The sequence below is a fragment of the Carassius gibelio genome, chromosome B21, assembly GCF_023724105.1.
Source record: "Carassius gibelio isolate Cgi1373 ecotype wild population from Czech Republic chromosome B21, carGib1.2-hapl.c, whole genome shotgun sequence".
In the NCBI taxonomy this organism is placed as follows: domain Eukaryota; kingdom Metazoa; phylum Chordata; class Actinopteri; order Cypriniformes; family Cyprinidae; genus Carassius; species Carassius gibelio.
Window position 1 is genome coordinate 4,599,106 of NC_068416.1, and position 17,316 is coordinate 4,616,421.

The 17,316-nt window shown below is 39.7% G+C and overlaps 2 protein-coding genes across 6 annotated transcripts in view; both read right to left on the reverse strand.

Annotated features, from left to right (window-relative positions):
- LOC127985962 (uncharacterized) overlaps nucleotides 1–17,316 on the reverse strand; it is a 215,384-nt gene that overhangs the window by 129,838 nt on the left and 68,230 nt on the right. The window lies entirely within an intron of this gene.
- On the reverse strand, nucleotides 8,046–16,866 carry LOC127985987 (guided entry of tail-anchored proteins factor CAMLG). 2 transcript variants are annotated; one of them, XM_052588215.1, is made up of 4 exons: nucleotides 16,621–16,866; nucleotides 10,979–11,331; nucleotides 10,836–10,901; nucleotides 8,046–9,770 (listed from the first exon to the last, which is right to left on the reverse strand). In XM_052588215.1, exons 1-4 carry the CDS (start codon nucleotides 16,766–16,768, stop codon nucleotides 9,579–9,581), a joined length of 759 nt encoding a protein of 252 aa, XP_052444175.1. In that variant the 5' UTR covers nucleotides 16,769–16,866; the 3' UTR covers nucleotides 8,046–9,578. The 2 variants fall into 2 exon arrangements, with proteins under 2 accessions (XP_052444175.1, XP_052444174.1); XM_052588214.1 differs by having other exon boundaries at nucleotides 10,979–11,334; nucleotides 16,621–16,864.

Sequence of the window (17,316 nt, forward strand, 5' to 3'; positions counted from 1 at the left end):
TCTGTTCCGATCAAAACATTAAACAGGTTCTCCCCACTCAGTGATGCACCCACTGAGAAACCTGATGAAAGTGCTCTAGTTATTGGTGATTCTATTGTACGGAACGTGAATATAGAGACACCAGCCACCATAGTCAAATGTTTACCGGGAGCCAGAGCGCCTGACATCTTGGCAAATTTCAAAGTGCTGGCTAATGCTAAACGTAAAGTTTAGTAAGATTGTTATTCATGCCGGCGCTAATGATGTTCGACTTCGCCAGTCGGAGAACACTAAAAATAACTTTAAAGAGGTGTGTGAACTTGCAAGCACGATGTCAGACACTGTAATATGCTCTGGTCCCCTCCCTGCTTACCGTGGTGACGAGATGCATAGCAGATTGTCATCACTCAATGGCTAGATGTCTAAGTGGTGCCCACAGAATAACATAGGTTTCATAGACAATTGGACGAGCTTTTGGGGCAGACCTGATCTGTTTAAAAGAGATGGTCTTCATCCCTCCCGGGGTGGAGCTGCTCTTCTCTCTAGAAATATGGCAAAGAGTCTTAGTGTTAATACTTGACTAACTGGGGCCCAGGTCAGGAAGCAGACAGACTGGCTAAACCGACCGTCTGCTAGCTGCCTCACATCACAGAGGTCAGCTAATTCTCAGCACATAGAGACTCTTTCACCTAGATATCACACTATAGAGACTGTGTCTGTTCCCCGAACTAGAAAATACAAAAAACGTCCAAACCAAGTTAAGGCTAACAATTTAATTGAGGTTCAACAAATAAAAAACAAATGCAATATGGATAAACAAATGATAAAGCTTGGCTTATTGAATATCAGATCCATTTCTACGAAAACACTTTTTGTAAATAATATGATAACTGATCATAATATAGATGTGCTCTGTTTGACAGAAACTTGGCTAAAACCTGATGATTACATTATTTGAAATGAGTCCACCCCCCAAGATTATTGTTATAAACACGAGCCGCGTCTAAAAGGCAAAGGGGGAGGAGTTGCTTCAATTTATAATAACGTTTTCAGGATTTCTCAGAGGGCAGGCTTCAAGTATAACTCGTTTGAAGTAATGGTGCTTCATATAACATTATCCAGAGAAACCAATGTTAATGATAAATCCCCTGTTATGTTTGTACTGGCTACTGTATACAGGACACCAGGGCACCATACAGACTTTATTTTACATCCGAGTTAGTTCTGGCTGCAGATAAAGTTTTAATAGTTGGTGATTTTAATATCCATGTCGATAATGAAAAAGATGCATTGGGATCAGCATTTATAGACATTCTGAACTCTATTGGTGTTAGACAACAAGTTTCAGGACCTACTCATTGTCGAAATCATACTCTAGATTTAATACTGTCACATGGAATTGATGTTGATAGTGTTGAAATTATTCAGCCAAGTGGTGATATGTCAAATCATTATTTAGTTCTTTGCAAACTTCATATAGCCAAAATTGTAAATTCTACTTCTTGTTACAAGTATCGAAGAACCATCACTTCTACCACATGAGACTGCTTTTTAAGTTATCTTCCTGATGTATCCAAATTCCTTAGCATATCCAAAACCTCAGAACAACTTGATGATGTAACAGAAACTATGGACTCTCTCTTTTCTAGCACTTTAAATACAGTTGCTCCTTTACGCTTAAGGAAGGTTAAGGAAAACAGTTTGACACCATGGTATAATGAGCATACTCGCACCCTAAAGAGAGCAGCCTGAGAAATGGAGAGCAGCTGTAGGAAAACAAAACTAGAGGTATTTCGTATTGCTTGGCGGGAAAGTAGCATATCCTACAGAAAAGTATTAAAAACTGCTAGATCTGATTACTTTTCTTCTCTTTTAGAAGAAAACAAACATAACCCCAAGTATTTATTCAATACAGTGGCTAAATTAACGAAAAATAAAGCCTCAACAAGTGTTGACATTTCCCAACACCACAACAGTAATGACTTTATGAACTACTTTACTTCTAAAATCGATACTATTAGAGATAAAATTGCAACCATTCAGCCGTCAGCTACAGTATCACATCAGACAGTGCACTATAGACCACCTGAGGAACAGTTCCACTCATTCTCTACTATAGGAGAGGAAGAATTTTATAAACTTGTTAAATCATCTAAACCAACAACATACCAACTATACCATTTAAGCTCCTAAAAGAGGTGCTTCCAGAAGTCATAGATCCTCTTCTGACTATTATTAATTCCTCATTGTCATTAGGATATGTCCCCAAAACCTTCAAACTGGCTGTTATTAAGCCTCTCATAAAAAAAAACGCAACTTGACCCCAAAGAACTTGTTAATTATAGACCAATCTCGAATCTCCCTTTTCTGTCCAAGATACTAGAAAAGGTGGTATCCTCACAATTATATTCCTTCTTAGAGAAAAATGGTATATGTGAGGATTTCCAGTCAGGATTTAGACCGTATCATAGTACTGAGACTGCTCTCCTTAGTTACAAATGATCTGCTCTTATCATCTGATCGTGGGTATATCTCTCTATTAGTTTTATTGGATCTTAGTGCTGCGTTTGACACAATTGACCACAGCATTCTTTTGCATAGACTTGAACACTTTGTTGGCATCAGTGGAAGTGCATTAGCATGGTTTAAATCGTACTTATATGACCGCCATCAGTTCGTAGCAGTGAATGAAGATGTATCATATCGATCACAAGTGCAGTATGGAGTACCTCAAGGCTCAGTACTAGGGCCGCTACTCTTCACGCTTTATATGTTACCCTTGGGAGATATCATCAGGAAACATGGTGTTAGCTTTCACTGTTATGCTGATGAAACTCAGCTCTATATTTCCTCGCGGCCCGGTGAAACACACCAATTTGAAAAACTAATGGAATACATAGTCGATATAAAAATACTGGATGACGAGTAATTTCTTACTGCTAAATTCAGAAAAAACAGAGGTGTTAATTATAGGGCCTAAAAGCTCTCCTTGTAATAACCTAGAACACTGTCTAAGACTTGATGGCTGTTCTGTCAGTTCTTCGTCATCAGTTAGGAACCTAGGTTAGCTATTTGATCGCAATCTTTCCTTAGAAAGCCACGTTTCTAGCATTTGTAAAACTGCATTTTTCCATCTCAAAAATATATCTAAATTACGGTCTATGCTCTCAATGTCAAATACAGAAATGTTAATCCATGCATTTATGACTTCAAGGTTAGATTATTGTAATTCTTTATTGGGTGGTTGTTCTGCACGCTTAGTAAACAAACTACAGCTAGTCCAAAATGCAGCAGCAAGAGTTCTTACTAGAACCAGGAAGTATGACCATATTAGCCCGGTCCTGTCAACACTGCACTGGCTCCCTATCAAACATCGTATAGATTTTAAAATATTGCTTATTACTTATAAAGCCCTGAATGGTTTAGCTCAGTATTTGAAAGAGCTCCTTTTACCTTATACTCCTCTACGTCCACTACGTTCTCAAAACTCAGGCAATTTGATAATACCTAGAATATCAAAATCAACTGCGGACGACAGATCCTTTTCCTATTAGGCGCCTAAACTCTGGAATAACCTACCTAACATTGTTCGGGAGGCAGACACACTCTTGCAGTTTAAATCTAGATTAAAGACCCATCTCTTTAACCTGGCATACACATAACATACTGATATGCTTTTAATATCCAAATCCGTTAAAGGATTTTTAGGCTGCATTAATTAGGTAAACCGGAACCGGAAACACTTCACATAACACCCTATGTACTTGCTACATCATTAGAAGAATGGCATCTACGCTAATATTTGTCTGTTTCTCTCTTGTTCCGAGGTCACCGTGGCCACCAGATCCAGTCTGTGTCCAGATCAGAGGGTCACTGCAGTCGCTCGGATCCAGTACGTATCCAGACCAGATGGTGGATCAGCACCTAGAAAGGACCTCTACTGCCCTGAAAGACAGCGGAGACCAGGACAACTAGAGCCCAGATACAGATCCCCTGTAAAGACCTTGTCTCAGAGGAGCACCAGGACAAGACCACAGGAAACAGATGATTCTTCTGCACAATCTGACTTTGCTGCAGTCTGGAATTGAACTACTGGTTTCGTCTGGTCAGAGGAGAACTGGCCCCCAACTGAGCCTGGTTTCTCCCAAGGTTTTTTTCTCCATTCTGTCACCGATGGAGTTTCGGTTCCTTGCCGCTGTCGCCTCTGGCTTGCTTAGTTGGGGTCACTTCATCTACAGCGATATTTGACTTGATTGCAAATAAATGCACAGGCACTATTTAAACTGAACAGAGATGACATAACTGAATTCAATGATGAACTGCCTTTAACTATCATTTTGCATTATTGAGACACTGTTTTCCAAATTAATGTTGTTCAGTGCTTTGACGCAGTTTTGTATTTGTATTTTGTATTTATGTTTAAAGCACTATATAAATAAAGGTGATAGATTGATTGAAAACTGAACGTGTGTCAGGATTTAATGCCTTCCGTCTTAAAAGGACAGCTTTCCAAATTAAATACCTATCTGTCATTAATTTTAACCAACAAAAGATGTTAAATAAATGTATACATGTTAAAGGGTAACTAAACCCCTGGTCAGAGCCTGACTCCACCCACTGGCAATTTTTAAAAAATGCTGAAAAGTGGGCAGAGCACAGCGGAGATAGAGAGGACGAACCGGGGGTGGGGCTGAGTGGGTGGGGCATGAACCTGAGACCCGCAGTGACGGATTAATTGACAGCTGCTGTCAGACTCACTAAAATGGAGAGTGACTGTAGTGACGCAAGTAGCTTTGCAACAGAGCGTTCATCTGACGTAGAGGACTTTTCTCGCCCACCTTCACTTGAAGTGGAGGATGTCGAGATGTATGTGGACACAGGGCCATGGCCTGAGCCATATCAATTCGAGCCTCTGGCTCAAAGTGTGGTCTTAACTCCCGCATCGCGATCGGCACTGCGTTGCTTTTCAGTGCGAGCTTTGTGGAGAAGCCCATTTCCACCTCCATTGTGTTGGAGAAGAAGACCCGCGTAAAATGGAATTGGCACACTCCAGCTATATGCGGGATGTGTATGCAACCACTGGCGCCTAATTTTAAAGTCTGCTGGAAAACTATGCAGTCCAGCAGTGCTGCCGCAACCAGCAACACTACACATATGTACCATCCTGACCACTGTATTAAATACAGATAAATCTACGCCAACTTGAAGCTATCCTAACGTATGCAATACCAATACCATATGCTACCAACTAACTATGCTTGTAACAATACTAACATTACACTAACAGCTATGCTAATTAACTACATAGGCTACACAAAATAATCCAAACAACTAAAGTTATATAAATGCTATGCTAAATATGTGCTATAATACTCTATCCTGGTTGTTTTCGCAATTAATAGTCACAATTCCAACTCCTGACTTACTACTAGTAGTAGTAGTGATTTACAGGATGGTTTTATACTGCCAAGGGCTGGTGAGCTGGAAACTGCTTATGTCAACTGCCACCGCAAACATCCAATAAGAAAATTCAACTGCAGTAGCCACCGTTCAACCTGAAGAGGGCACCACTCTCTCTCTATATATAATATTTTTATACGTTGCCACTTTTTTTACTTCTGTTAAAGGGGTAGTTCACCCAAAAATGAAAATTGTCATAATTTATTCAAGATTTTCCAAATTCAGTCTGTAGGAGCCATTTATATATTCACCTTGTCTGGATCGGTTAATATTGCTATTATTATTCTAGCCACTGGGTGAGAGTGTTGCACTGTGTGACACGTCACTGGGAGCTAGATATATTTACAGGTGTTGCAATTAGTTAGGAAAGGGTGTGGATGGCGAGGAACACACGGTTCTTACCGTAGCCGTGAGCAGTCAGGTTACCAACAGCACGACAGCACTTTAATATTCAGCACTGGGTGAAATATCATTTTATGTAAATTATCCCTTTTTTACCTTCATAATAAACGGGAACATCACCCAAAGAGAGCTAATGTTTGGACTCAGAATTTCCTGCTACGCGTTGAGAACACCATGCCATCTATGCCGAGGCTTATAGGATAGCCTCAACACAGTAAGAACCTATTCCTTTTCGTTGGGAGATGCTTCTGAACTGGACAGGAGTGGCCTGATCGCTTGGATATTGAAAGGATTGCCCATTTCATTGGATTGCTTACCTGTTACGGAGCCTGGAAGTTATAATTGAAACATCTGTAAGTCCACACGCAGACCACAATCACGGAAAGCTGGTGGGTACACTTTCATATATTTCTGCTGATGTATGGAACTGGAAAAAGGTGGACTCTCGAAATTGAAATGAAAGACTGTTTCAGTGTTGTTGCTTCGTAAAATTGAAAGTGCTATGTTGTGTGTGCTGTTGGTTGCCTCTGCATGAGCAAGATTAATTGTGCTGTTATCATTGAGTGCTTTGAACTGGATGCGCTTAATGCATAAAGATGATTGCAGAGGAAGAAACTGAGCTCGATAGAGCCAAAATTGCCTTTGTAGCTACAGATAAAAATGATATTTCTGATAAGTCGAGTGTTGCTGTTGATGACTCGTGGAAACGCATAAGAAATTTAACAGCTAAGGGATTTACAATGTTGTTTGAAAATCTGCAAAAAAATCGGAAATCCCAACTTATGCAAGCTAATAAAATTAAGCAGAGGATTAGTGAGGTTCTTTCTGGAAAAATAACATCTCAAACTGTGTTTGATGTGAAGAAATGTCTAAACAAATATACCAAGTTGTGCGATGAGGCCTCCAGGGGTCTAAGTGCGGAAGAATTTCTTGCATGCAGGCGGTGGCTGAAGGGACCAGACTTTCTCTTGAGGGGGGAGGTGGAATGGCCTAAGAGCATCATGGAACAACCTCTAATCCCTTTGGGTGACCCAGAGGTGAAGAAAGATCAACTGGTGAATGCCTTTGTATCCCATCGTCCACTGAATGCAACAAAGGTGTTTTTAAGCTACTTTTCAAATTTTAAGAAAATGAGAACGTCTGTGGCATGGATGTTCAGACTCAGAGATGTGCTTCTAACCCTGTCCAAAAGGAGAAAGGTTCTTGAAGCCTCTAAAGGCATTGGCCACGATAATGGAGGCCGAAGAAGCAACTACCTCTATGCCGAAATGCAAAGGGAAAAATTGGCACTTTGTGGACAGCCACTGACTGCAGGTGACTTTGAGAGGGCAGAAAGTGCCATCATCAGTTTTTCCCAGCAAGAAAGGTTTTCCGATGAGATTGCAGTTTTGAAAAATAAATTATAATTATTAGCTATTATTATTCTAGCCACTGGGTGAGAGTGTTGCACTATGTGTGACACGTCACTGGGAGCTAAGATATATTTACAGGTGTTGCAATTAGTTAGGAAATGGTGTGGATGGTGAGGAACACACAGTTCTTACCGTAGCCGTGAGCAGTCAGGTTACCAACAGCACGACAGCACTTTAATATTCAGCACTGGGTGAAATATCATTTTATGTAAATTATCCCTTTTTTACCTTCATAATAAACGGGAACATCACCCAAAGAGAGCTAATGTTTGGACTCAGAATTTCCTGCTACGCGTTGAGAACACCATGCCATCTATGCCGAGGCTTATAGGATAGCCTCAACACAGTCCTTGATTCAAATTTCTCATAAGCTTAATTGATTTGGTCTAAAGAGAGAATAATTAATGATCATTTTAATTTGAAAACTACATTTAAAATAGCTACCAAAATAAATTTTAGTAACTACAGTTTGGCTAAAACTATTGATTAAATGACTAAAAGTTGACAAAAATGCAATGACTTTTCGTAGACTAAAACTACATTAAAACTATGAAAGACTCAAATGACTAAAATGTGACTAAGACTATTAAGCATTTTCGTCTCATTTCCGTCTTTTTTTCTGTGCTCCTAATTTTTATTCACATTTAACTAGCAGCAGAAATGCTCGTTGAAATAAAAGTAAGCGTAGAGCCCTGTATAGAGAGTATGGCGCTGCTCTGGGACGGATGAGTATGAGGCTGAGAGGGGAAATCACTTTATACTCACTACAGAAAACTAGACTACACCACTGGATCAGTCAGAAGGACACACTGATGTTTTTATTGTTTTAGCAATAGCTTCTCCCTCGACCGGTACATAATCAAATATATTATTACAATCATTCAAGTTCTTACCTCATCTCATACTACTGAGAAAAACAAAGACACTGTCACACATTAGATATCAATGTTACAGCATTATATAAACATGATCAGAAACAACACGCTACTAAAGTTCATCTCCCGTCCAAAACAGCAGAACAAAACGGCATTTACATTAAATTAAATAGACATCAATAGATCACAGATCATACAGATCAGCATGAATAATGTCTGGTAAACTCGTTTGTGCAGCTCTATAACACTAACTTCTCTAAATACAAAAGCAGCGTGAAACAAAAACACTCACAACATCAGCTCACGATGAAGAACGACTACAGAGCCGATCAGAACCACAGCAAGAAAAGTGTGATAGAAACAGAAGAGAATCTGGGGTTCCCTTAGTGATCAGCTCAAGACTTTAACAAATCTAGTAAGATTAGGCTGGTTTTGTTGAGTCATGGTTGGACAAACAACAAAAGAGCATGAAACCTGCATCAAATTCTACTCCAACATTAAAGAAATAAAAAGAGGAGCTGTTGAGATTCATTTCAGAAAGGAGAAGATGGACAAGGGTGAACTGGATCAGGTTATGATGGGAAATAACCAAAAGGAATAATTCAGCTAAAAATGTAAATGTGCTCACCCTCAGTTCATCCAAGATTAGGGTGAGTTTGTAGAAATGTAGCACTGCATCAGTGTCTCATCAATGGATGCTCAGCAGTGAATGGGTGCCGTCAGAATGAGAGTCCAAACAGCTGAGAAAAACATCACAATAATCCAAAAGTAATCAATGAAGATGTTCTTTTAGGGCCGTATTGGCTTGTAAATGCTCTTGATCTGTGCAGATTTCTCTCCTGATTCAGACCAGAACAGTTTTTCACTGGATATTCTTATTATGTGATTATAGACTCTATGTGTTTGAGTGTGTTTATGTGTTTAATGTTGGATGTGTTTCATCTTTTGTCTTCTCCAGATGTTCACTGATGGACTGGAGTGCTGTGGATTATTGAGATGTTTTTATCAGACTCTCATTCTGACGGCACCCATTCACTGCAGAGCATCCATTGATGAGACACTGATGCAGTGCTACATTTCTACAAACCTGATGAAGAAACACACTCATCCGGATCTTGAATGGTCTGACGGTGAACATGTTTTCAGCTAATGTTCATTTTCAGATGAATTATTCTTTAATGGTCCAAAAAAGATAGTTTTGATTTTCTTTGTATTTTGTTGTGAAATACGATGCAGACATTTTCGCTTGATATTAGAGCATCAGGGCTCTCTGCTCAGACCTTTACTAGTTTCACAGTGGTCAACATGAACATCTCTAACATCTCTGAACACTACATGAAACAGGACTGGAGGAGGACGTTAAAATGAGGAACAGTATGTCGGCTGAGATGCAGGAGCTGCGCAGTTTCATGGCCAGATGGGTAACAGAAGATGAAGGACTGTTGGATCTTCAGGACGCGTCGCAGCCGAAGAGCAGCAGCAGCTCGTGACACGTGATGAAGGTGAAGAAGTAGATGCAGAGGTCAGAGAAGACGTCGCTCATCTTCCTGTAGGTGTCCATGGAGCGGCTGATGACTTCAGCGGGGATCCCTGACAGCAGGAGCGCGGCCGTCAGCATCGTGGTCTGACTCTTCTTCTCCACCTGAGGAGCCCACCACACACAAAACACTAACTCTTCAGAGAAGTGCACGGAAACACTGAGAAACACACTCATAGATTCTCCAGTCCATCAGTCCCAGCAGGATCTCACAGCCCGGAGCAGTTTTGTGTTGTTCTGGAGTGGAAATCCACCGATAATTATAACGTTCTCATGTAATCAGTGCCAGTACGAGCACAATTAACTCTACATATCTTTAACTAATTTCTGAACTTGTGATCCTGATCTCTCAAGCAGCAGAGAAATACTCAGACATCTGCTTTGCTATAATGTTGTTTTTTCTATTTATAATGGCTTTTTTAGTGATTTAAACAACTCATTTTTAAGCAAATACATAGATAGTTCATATATTTATTTAAATCTAATTTACTGGTAAAGTCAGGCATTACTAGGCAGCATTACTTTAGTATCTTTGAGATATTGTTATGGTAATTTGTAACTTTTTTTAAGTTTAAAATGATTTCACTTAATTTTGACATTATTTCAAATAACAAATGTAGTTAGACTTTATTTTAAGGTGTGCTTGTTAGTGTAATTATACATTATGTACTGAGTAATATCAGTTTACTACATGTACTTTACTATATGGTTAGGGTTAAGATTTGGCTTAGGGTTACTTGTACGTAATTATGCATAATTTATTGTTGTTATTATTATTATTATTATTATAAGTATATGTAACGTGTAACAAGGACACGTTAAAATAAAGTGTTACCAAAAACAACTTACCCAAAACACATGATATTCAGTATTACATACAGTAGGTTAATAGCATCATTAGCCTCTAGAACCTTCCACTAAAATTAACCAGGTGTTAGATCGCTGGCACAGCTGCGTGTCTCGTGTCGTTCAGACACAAACATCTCTGCTCACTTTACTGTAACCCTGTAACATCAGCGGCGGCAGGATTCATGGAGATTTATTTGCTAATACTGCTCTGCCCAGTTGAGATTTTGAGATTGTAAAAGTGTGAAATCCTTGCAGGGCTGGTTAACTAGAAACATGTTTTACAGTTTAATTTACTTCATCAGAGCCAAAACAGAGACCAACCTTTGGGAAGTATTTGTGCAATCCCATGAAGCCCAGCTCCAGAGTGAGGAACGGTGCAAAGATGGACTGAAAACACAAGAGATGGAGTTAGGATGAGCAGAATCTCATGCCTGCGTCTGCGTCTGCGTCTGTGCAGCACTCACCAGATACTGGCAGACGAAGATGCGCACGAAGATGGCCAGAGTGATGCTGCAGACGAGCCGGAAGAGACTGAACGAGTCCAGCTCCTCCTCGCCGCCGCCGTCCTGAGACGTCTTCTCTGCAGACAGCTGTCCTCGCAGCTTCATGGCGTCGTCGAAGCGGGACAGGTACTTCTGCAGACCCCTGCGAGGAGACGCCGAGCGCTCGTCTGCTGCCAGCCGCTGCCGGACCTCCTCAGACGCCGCTTCATCCGAAACGCTCCCCAGAGACTCGGACAGCAGCGGAGACAGCCTCTTGGAGGAGCAGGTCTCCATCCCGTCCAGATCCAGCTGCAGACGCGGCTCCAGGACTCTGGCTGCTGGAAACACACGAGTCTGTGAGCAAACAACTTACAGACATTTACATTTAATCATTTAGCAGACGCTTTTATCCAAAGACACTGAGGACAATAGAAGCGATCAGAAACAGCAAAAGAGCAATGATATACAAGTGCTATAACAAGTCTCAGTTAGCTTAACACAGCACACGTGTGTGTGTGTGTGTGTGTGTGTGTGTGTGTGTGTGTGTGTGTGTGTGTGTGAACCTGGAGCACAAAACCAGTCATAAGGCTCAATTTCTTTTTATATTTGAGATTGATACGATCTTAAAGCTGAATAAATGATCTCTCCAGTGATGTGTGGTTTGTTCGGAGGATAATATTTGTCTGAGATGCAACTATTTGAAAATCTGGAATCTGAGGGAGCAAAAAAATCTAAATATTGAGAAAATCATCTTTAATGTTGTTCAAATGAAGTTCTTAGCAATGCATATTACTAATCAAACATTACGTTTTAAAATATTTACGGTAGGAAATTTACTAAATCTCTTCATGGAACATGATCTTTACTTAATATCCTAATGATTTTTGGCATAAAAGAAATATTGACCCATAGAATGTATTGTTGTCTATTTCTACAAATATATCTGTGATACTGATGACTACTTCTGTGCTGCAGACACACACACATATAACTAACCAAAATATGTGTGTGTATGTATGTAATTAAATTAAATTAAAAAAAATAATTTAATTACATTTATGCATTTAGCAGACGCTTTTATCCAAAGCGACTTACAGTGCATTCACACTATGAGTTTTTATATATCATGTGTTCCCGGGGAACCGAACCCCCAACCTTGCACTTGATAACGCAGTGCTCTACGAATTAAGCTACAGGAACACTATATATAATACATATACACATAAATGCATACACACAGTATGTATATATACACATGTATGCATGTATGTGTGTGCATATATGTGTGTGTGTGAGTGAGTGAGTGAGTGTGTGTGTGTGTGTGTGTATCATATCAGGACACAACTCTGTATAATGACATGGGTATGACACAGGTATTACAAGGAGACGGTGACTTATGAGGACATAACCCATGTCCCCATTTTTCAAAACGCTTATAAATCATACAGAATGAGTTTTTTTGAGAAAGTAAAAATGCACAAAGTTTCCTGTGAGGGTTAGGGTTAGGTGTAGGGTTGGTGAAGGGACATAGAATATACAGTTTCTAAAGAATAAAAACCATTTCACCTATGGGATGAACACACTTTACACAAAAACAAACGTGTGTGTGTGTGTGTGTGTGTGTGTGTGTGTGTGTGTGTGTGTGTGTGTGACTGTGTGTGTGTGACTGTGTGTGTGTGTGTGTTAGGGCTGGTAATTTAACACGTTAATTAGATACATTAATTATGGAGATTAATGCATTTAACGCACTTGCCCCGCTCCAGACCTGTGTGGATCATCTGCTATAGAGCATCACAGTCTCGCTCACAGCCGGTGCCGGAAGTAAGAATTCAATATAATTTCTCCATTGAAGGTTGGGGTATAAGCCATGAAAACGTAACCATACATGGCAGACCTAAAACCAGCTACGGCTGTACTAAGCAATTGTATATGCTCATATAAACGACAAAAGTTCATGGGGCACTAACCTTGTTTTGAGATAAATGCCTTTTATTTGCGATGTCTTGGCTAAGTACTTTATTACCCACAATCCTGAACAATCCCACAATCCCACAGTGATGCATCTGATTAGTGGAGCTCGTGTAACTGTCTGGTTAAACCCCGCAAAGACTGAAGATCAAAATTAATAAAAACCTGTGTTGCGTTTTTGCACGGTAGACTTATCAGTGCACTCACAATCTCCTTGGCTGCCATCATGGCTTTTTTCAAGGAGGAAAACACAAGTGTTCAAAGGGGTGAAAAGCACCTCAGATCGGGTCATGTAACGGTAGTTGAGTGTAGAGTGTTAGAGGGCAAGTCGTGCCACTCGTTGTTTCGTTGTGAAAGAGAAGCTACTTTGTTAGGTCTCCCAAAAGAGGACACATCTAGAAATCAGTGGTTATGGTGTTATTTTAACACTGTTCCAGAACAGTTCAACCCAAATATTCAGATGTGTGCGGCACACTTTACAGAGGACTGTTTCCTGTGAGAGTAGATTACAATGCCGTCTGTGTTTCTAAAGTGGGGCAGTTTCTACTTTGCAAGGACAGTCTGGCGCTTCAAACTCGGTTAGTTTCATATGTAAAGGATTTCCCACTGATGATTCAAACATGGGTTTTGTAGTGTAGTGTAGAGCTTGTTTTTGTTTCTCGGATCACAAATGCAGACATGGTTTTATGTTTAGGGAGCGTGATACACAACACAACACGACACGTAAAAACACAGAATGCTGGGTACACACCAAAAGATTTTTTGGTAGCACTTTATTTTACGGTCCTGTTCCTCATGTAAATACTATGTATTTATTATGGCAATTACAATAACTATGTAATAACTAGGTACAAACCCTGAACCTACCCCTAAACCAGGGGTGCTCAACCCTGCTCCTGGCGATCGACTGTCCTGCAAAGTTTAGCTCCAACCCTAATCAAACACACCTGCCTTTAATTTTTAAGTGAGCCTGAATCAATCAATCAATCAATCACCTTTATTTATATAGTGCTTTAAACAAAATACATTGCGCCAAAGCACTGAACAACATTCATTAGGAAAACAGTGTGTCAATAATGCAAAATGATAGTTAAAGGCAGTTCATCATTGAATTCAGTTATGTCATCTCTGTTCAGTTGAAATAGTGTCTGTTTTAATTTGCAATCAAGTCAATGAAGACCTTAATTAGTTGCTTCAGGTGTGTTTGGTTAGGATTGGAGCTAAACTTTGTAGGACAGACGATCGCCAGGAGCAGGGTTGAGCACCCCTGCCCTAAACCTAACCCTACCCCATGTAGTTACCTTGTGTTACCAGAACTTTCTTAGATAAATACACTGTAAGTACACTATAAGTACATGTTAGTACACGTACTGTAAAATAAAGTGCAACCAATTTTTTACATCTTATAAGATTTTCAAAATGTGATAGACCACAAACATGAGGATAGAAAAATCCTAGATTTAACCGTTTGGCTGCTATAGTGTGTGGTGTGCCATGATGTGATAAAGACAACACACCACACACAAACAGATGTTCATCCTCGACTGTGAACACACGAAACCTCGCAAACTCTCACGAGACTTCAGAATAAGCATGGCGGACGATATGCAGGAAGAAATTGCAATAATAGTGTTTGGAATGATTTTTACAGTTAACTCACGGAAAAATAAAGAAAAGGGTTTGGGTGAAGTCGTGGAGACGGCGGGGACAAGTTACAGAGTGAGCTAGAGGTGAGCAATGGTCACAAAATCACACAGAGATGTTTTTTTATTATTATTGTTGTTCTCCGGTCTCTCTTGGAAAAGAGATTTATTCTCTTTGAAATTGCCTTATTAAATAAACATTAAATAGTTGCTTTCATACTCTGAGTTTCTTACAGTCCACGCCTGCTTCCGTCTTCCATCTCACGTTCTGATTGGATATTGTTTTGTGTCGTGATCATCTCCAGAGCGTGTGTGTTTTTCCTCGGGGATCCTCCACACATCAGTTTAAAACGATTCAGTTTGGTTTGGTGAACTGGTTCAAAAAGATCCGTTTACATCGAATGATTCGTTCACAAACTGCTTTGTTTTGAACTCTCTCACACAGACACGGAAGAGAAGACAATGATGAATAAAGTCGTAGTTTTTGCTATTTTTGGACCAAAATGTATTTTCGATGCTTCAGAATATTCTAACTGACCCTCTGATGTCACATGGACTACTTTGATGATGTTTTTCTTACCTTTCTGGACATGGACAGTAGACCGTACACACAGCTTCAATGGAGGGACTGAGAGCTCTCGGACTAAATCTAAAATATCTTAAACTGTGTCCTGAAGATAAACGAAGATCTTACGGGTTTGGAACGACATGAGGGCGAGTCATTAATGACATAATTTTCATTTTTGGGTGAACTAACCCTTTAACACACCTCACACCAAGGGAACATCTGATAAGATCATCTGTAGAACCATCAAAAGAATCAGACAAAGATAGGATTTTCTGATGGGGCGAAATCAGCCCGATTATTTTTTGGTGTGTACCCAGCATAAGTCATTATAATCAGTAATTATGTTCCCACTGGATGCAACAAATGCCTCGTTTGTAATTGGTTTAATTGTTTTTGTCTCGTCACACCGGGACACACACATCACAGTACGGTGAAGGGCGTAACATTTCTGTCACATCACAACACTCTGGACAGCTGGCCAATCAGAGCACGTGATGTGTTTCAGAGAGATGGGTTACAGAGGAGCAACAATAATGTACAGTATGTGGAAGTGTTTTTTTTTTAACCTTAGACCACATAAACACATAGCATTACACCAAATACACAAAATTATGCTCTTTTTATCAACGTCATGTGATTTTAATCATATCATATATAATAAAATATAATTTGTTGTTACTACTGTAAATATATATTCAAGTATTATTGGATCTCCTTCAGTGCTTTCAGAATCATTACTTATTAAAATGATTTTGTTTCTGTATTTTAATGACAGTATATTTACTGAATAAAAATATTTTTTAATATAAAATTTTTCAAAATAAGTTGAAAATAGTACAAACTTTACTAAAGTGATTGTTTCGAACAAATATTAACTTAGACATTATTAAAAAGAACGGTTATTTAGCGTAAGTATTTGTCTCAGCGTGTTTGGGGTTAAAGGCCTCTCGTGCTACTTCATACATTTATACGATTTTTAATAAACAACTGAAATTTATTTATTTTCACACTAAATCTGTTGCTCCATTATTATGGATTACAGACTCTGTATTTGAGTTAAAAACATCTTAATGATGGATGTGTTTCATCTTTTGTCTTCTCCAGATGATAACTGATGGACTGGAGTGCTGTGGATTATTGCGATGTTTTTCTCAGCTGTTTGGACTCTCATTGATGCAGTGCTACATTTCTCCAGAACTGATGAAGAAACTAACTCATTTTACCCTCGGATGAAACGGTTGAGAACACTGTAATATATGCGCTAAGAAACATTACACGAGAATACAGATGCAATATGTGTCTGTGACGAATCTAATGGTGATGAATCGTGTGATTCTGGAGCATCAGATGTAGTCGGTTTTAGGGGCACTACATGATGTGAATTATATGAGGGGCGATGTTAGTTCATGCTCTTCGTGATCAGTGTTCATCGCGTTAACACTCACCGTCTGCGTCGCTCTTACTGAAGCCCACGATCTTCTTCATGCGCTGCTCGGAGTTCAACAGAAGCTTCCTCCTGCGGATCTCCGCGCGTCTCTGCGCCGCGTTATTCTGCTGCTGCGCCGCGCTCTCTGCCTCTTCGCTCGCCTCCATTACTCCGATCACTGAAGAATATCAGAATATCAGCGGTTGCTGTCTCTCTGTGTCAATATATTATTATTGATGGGGCGGGGCCTCACATAATGTGTGTCCCCTACGGATGACGACACAATTTCAAAATAAAAGTCGGAGCTCATCGCCGTGACGTTGCAAAACTGTGTGTGTGTGTGTGTGTGTGTTTGTGTGTGTGTGTGTGTGTGTGTGTGTGTGTGTATATATATAAATATATTCCATTTATTGCTACTGAAGTGTATTAAACATTACATTATGTCAAAGTTTCCAAAACCGGAGTACATGAAGGAACAGCAGGGGGTTGTGAGTTTAAAGGGGCGGTTGATTGTGATTTAACTTTTTTAACATTAGTTTGTAATTTTACTGTTTGAGCATAAACAATATCTGCAAAGATAAAAACAATTTAAATGATTCCAACCCCCAATATTACTGGTATAAACATGAGCCGCGTCTAAGAGGCAAAGGGGGAGGTGTTGCTTCAATTTACAACAATGTTTTCAAGATTTCTCACAGGGCAGGCTTCAAGTATA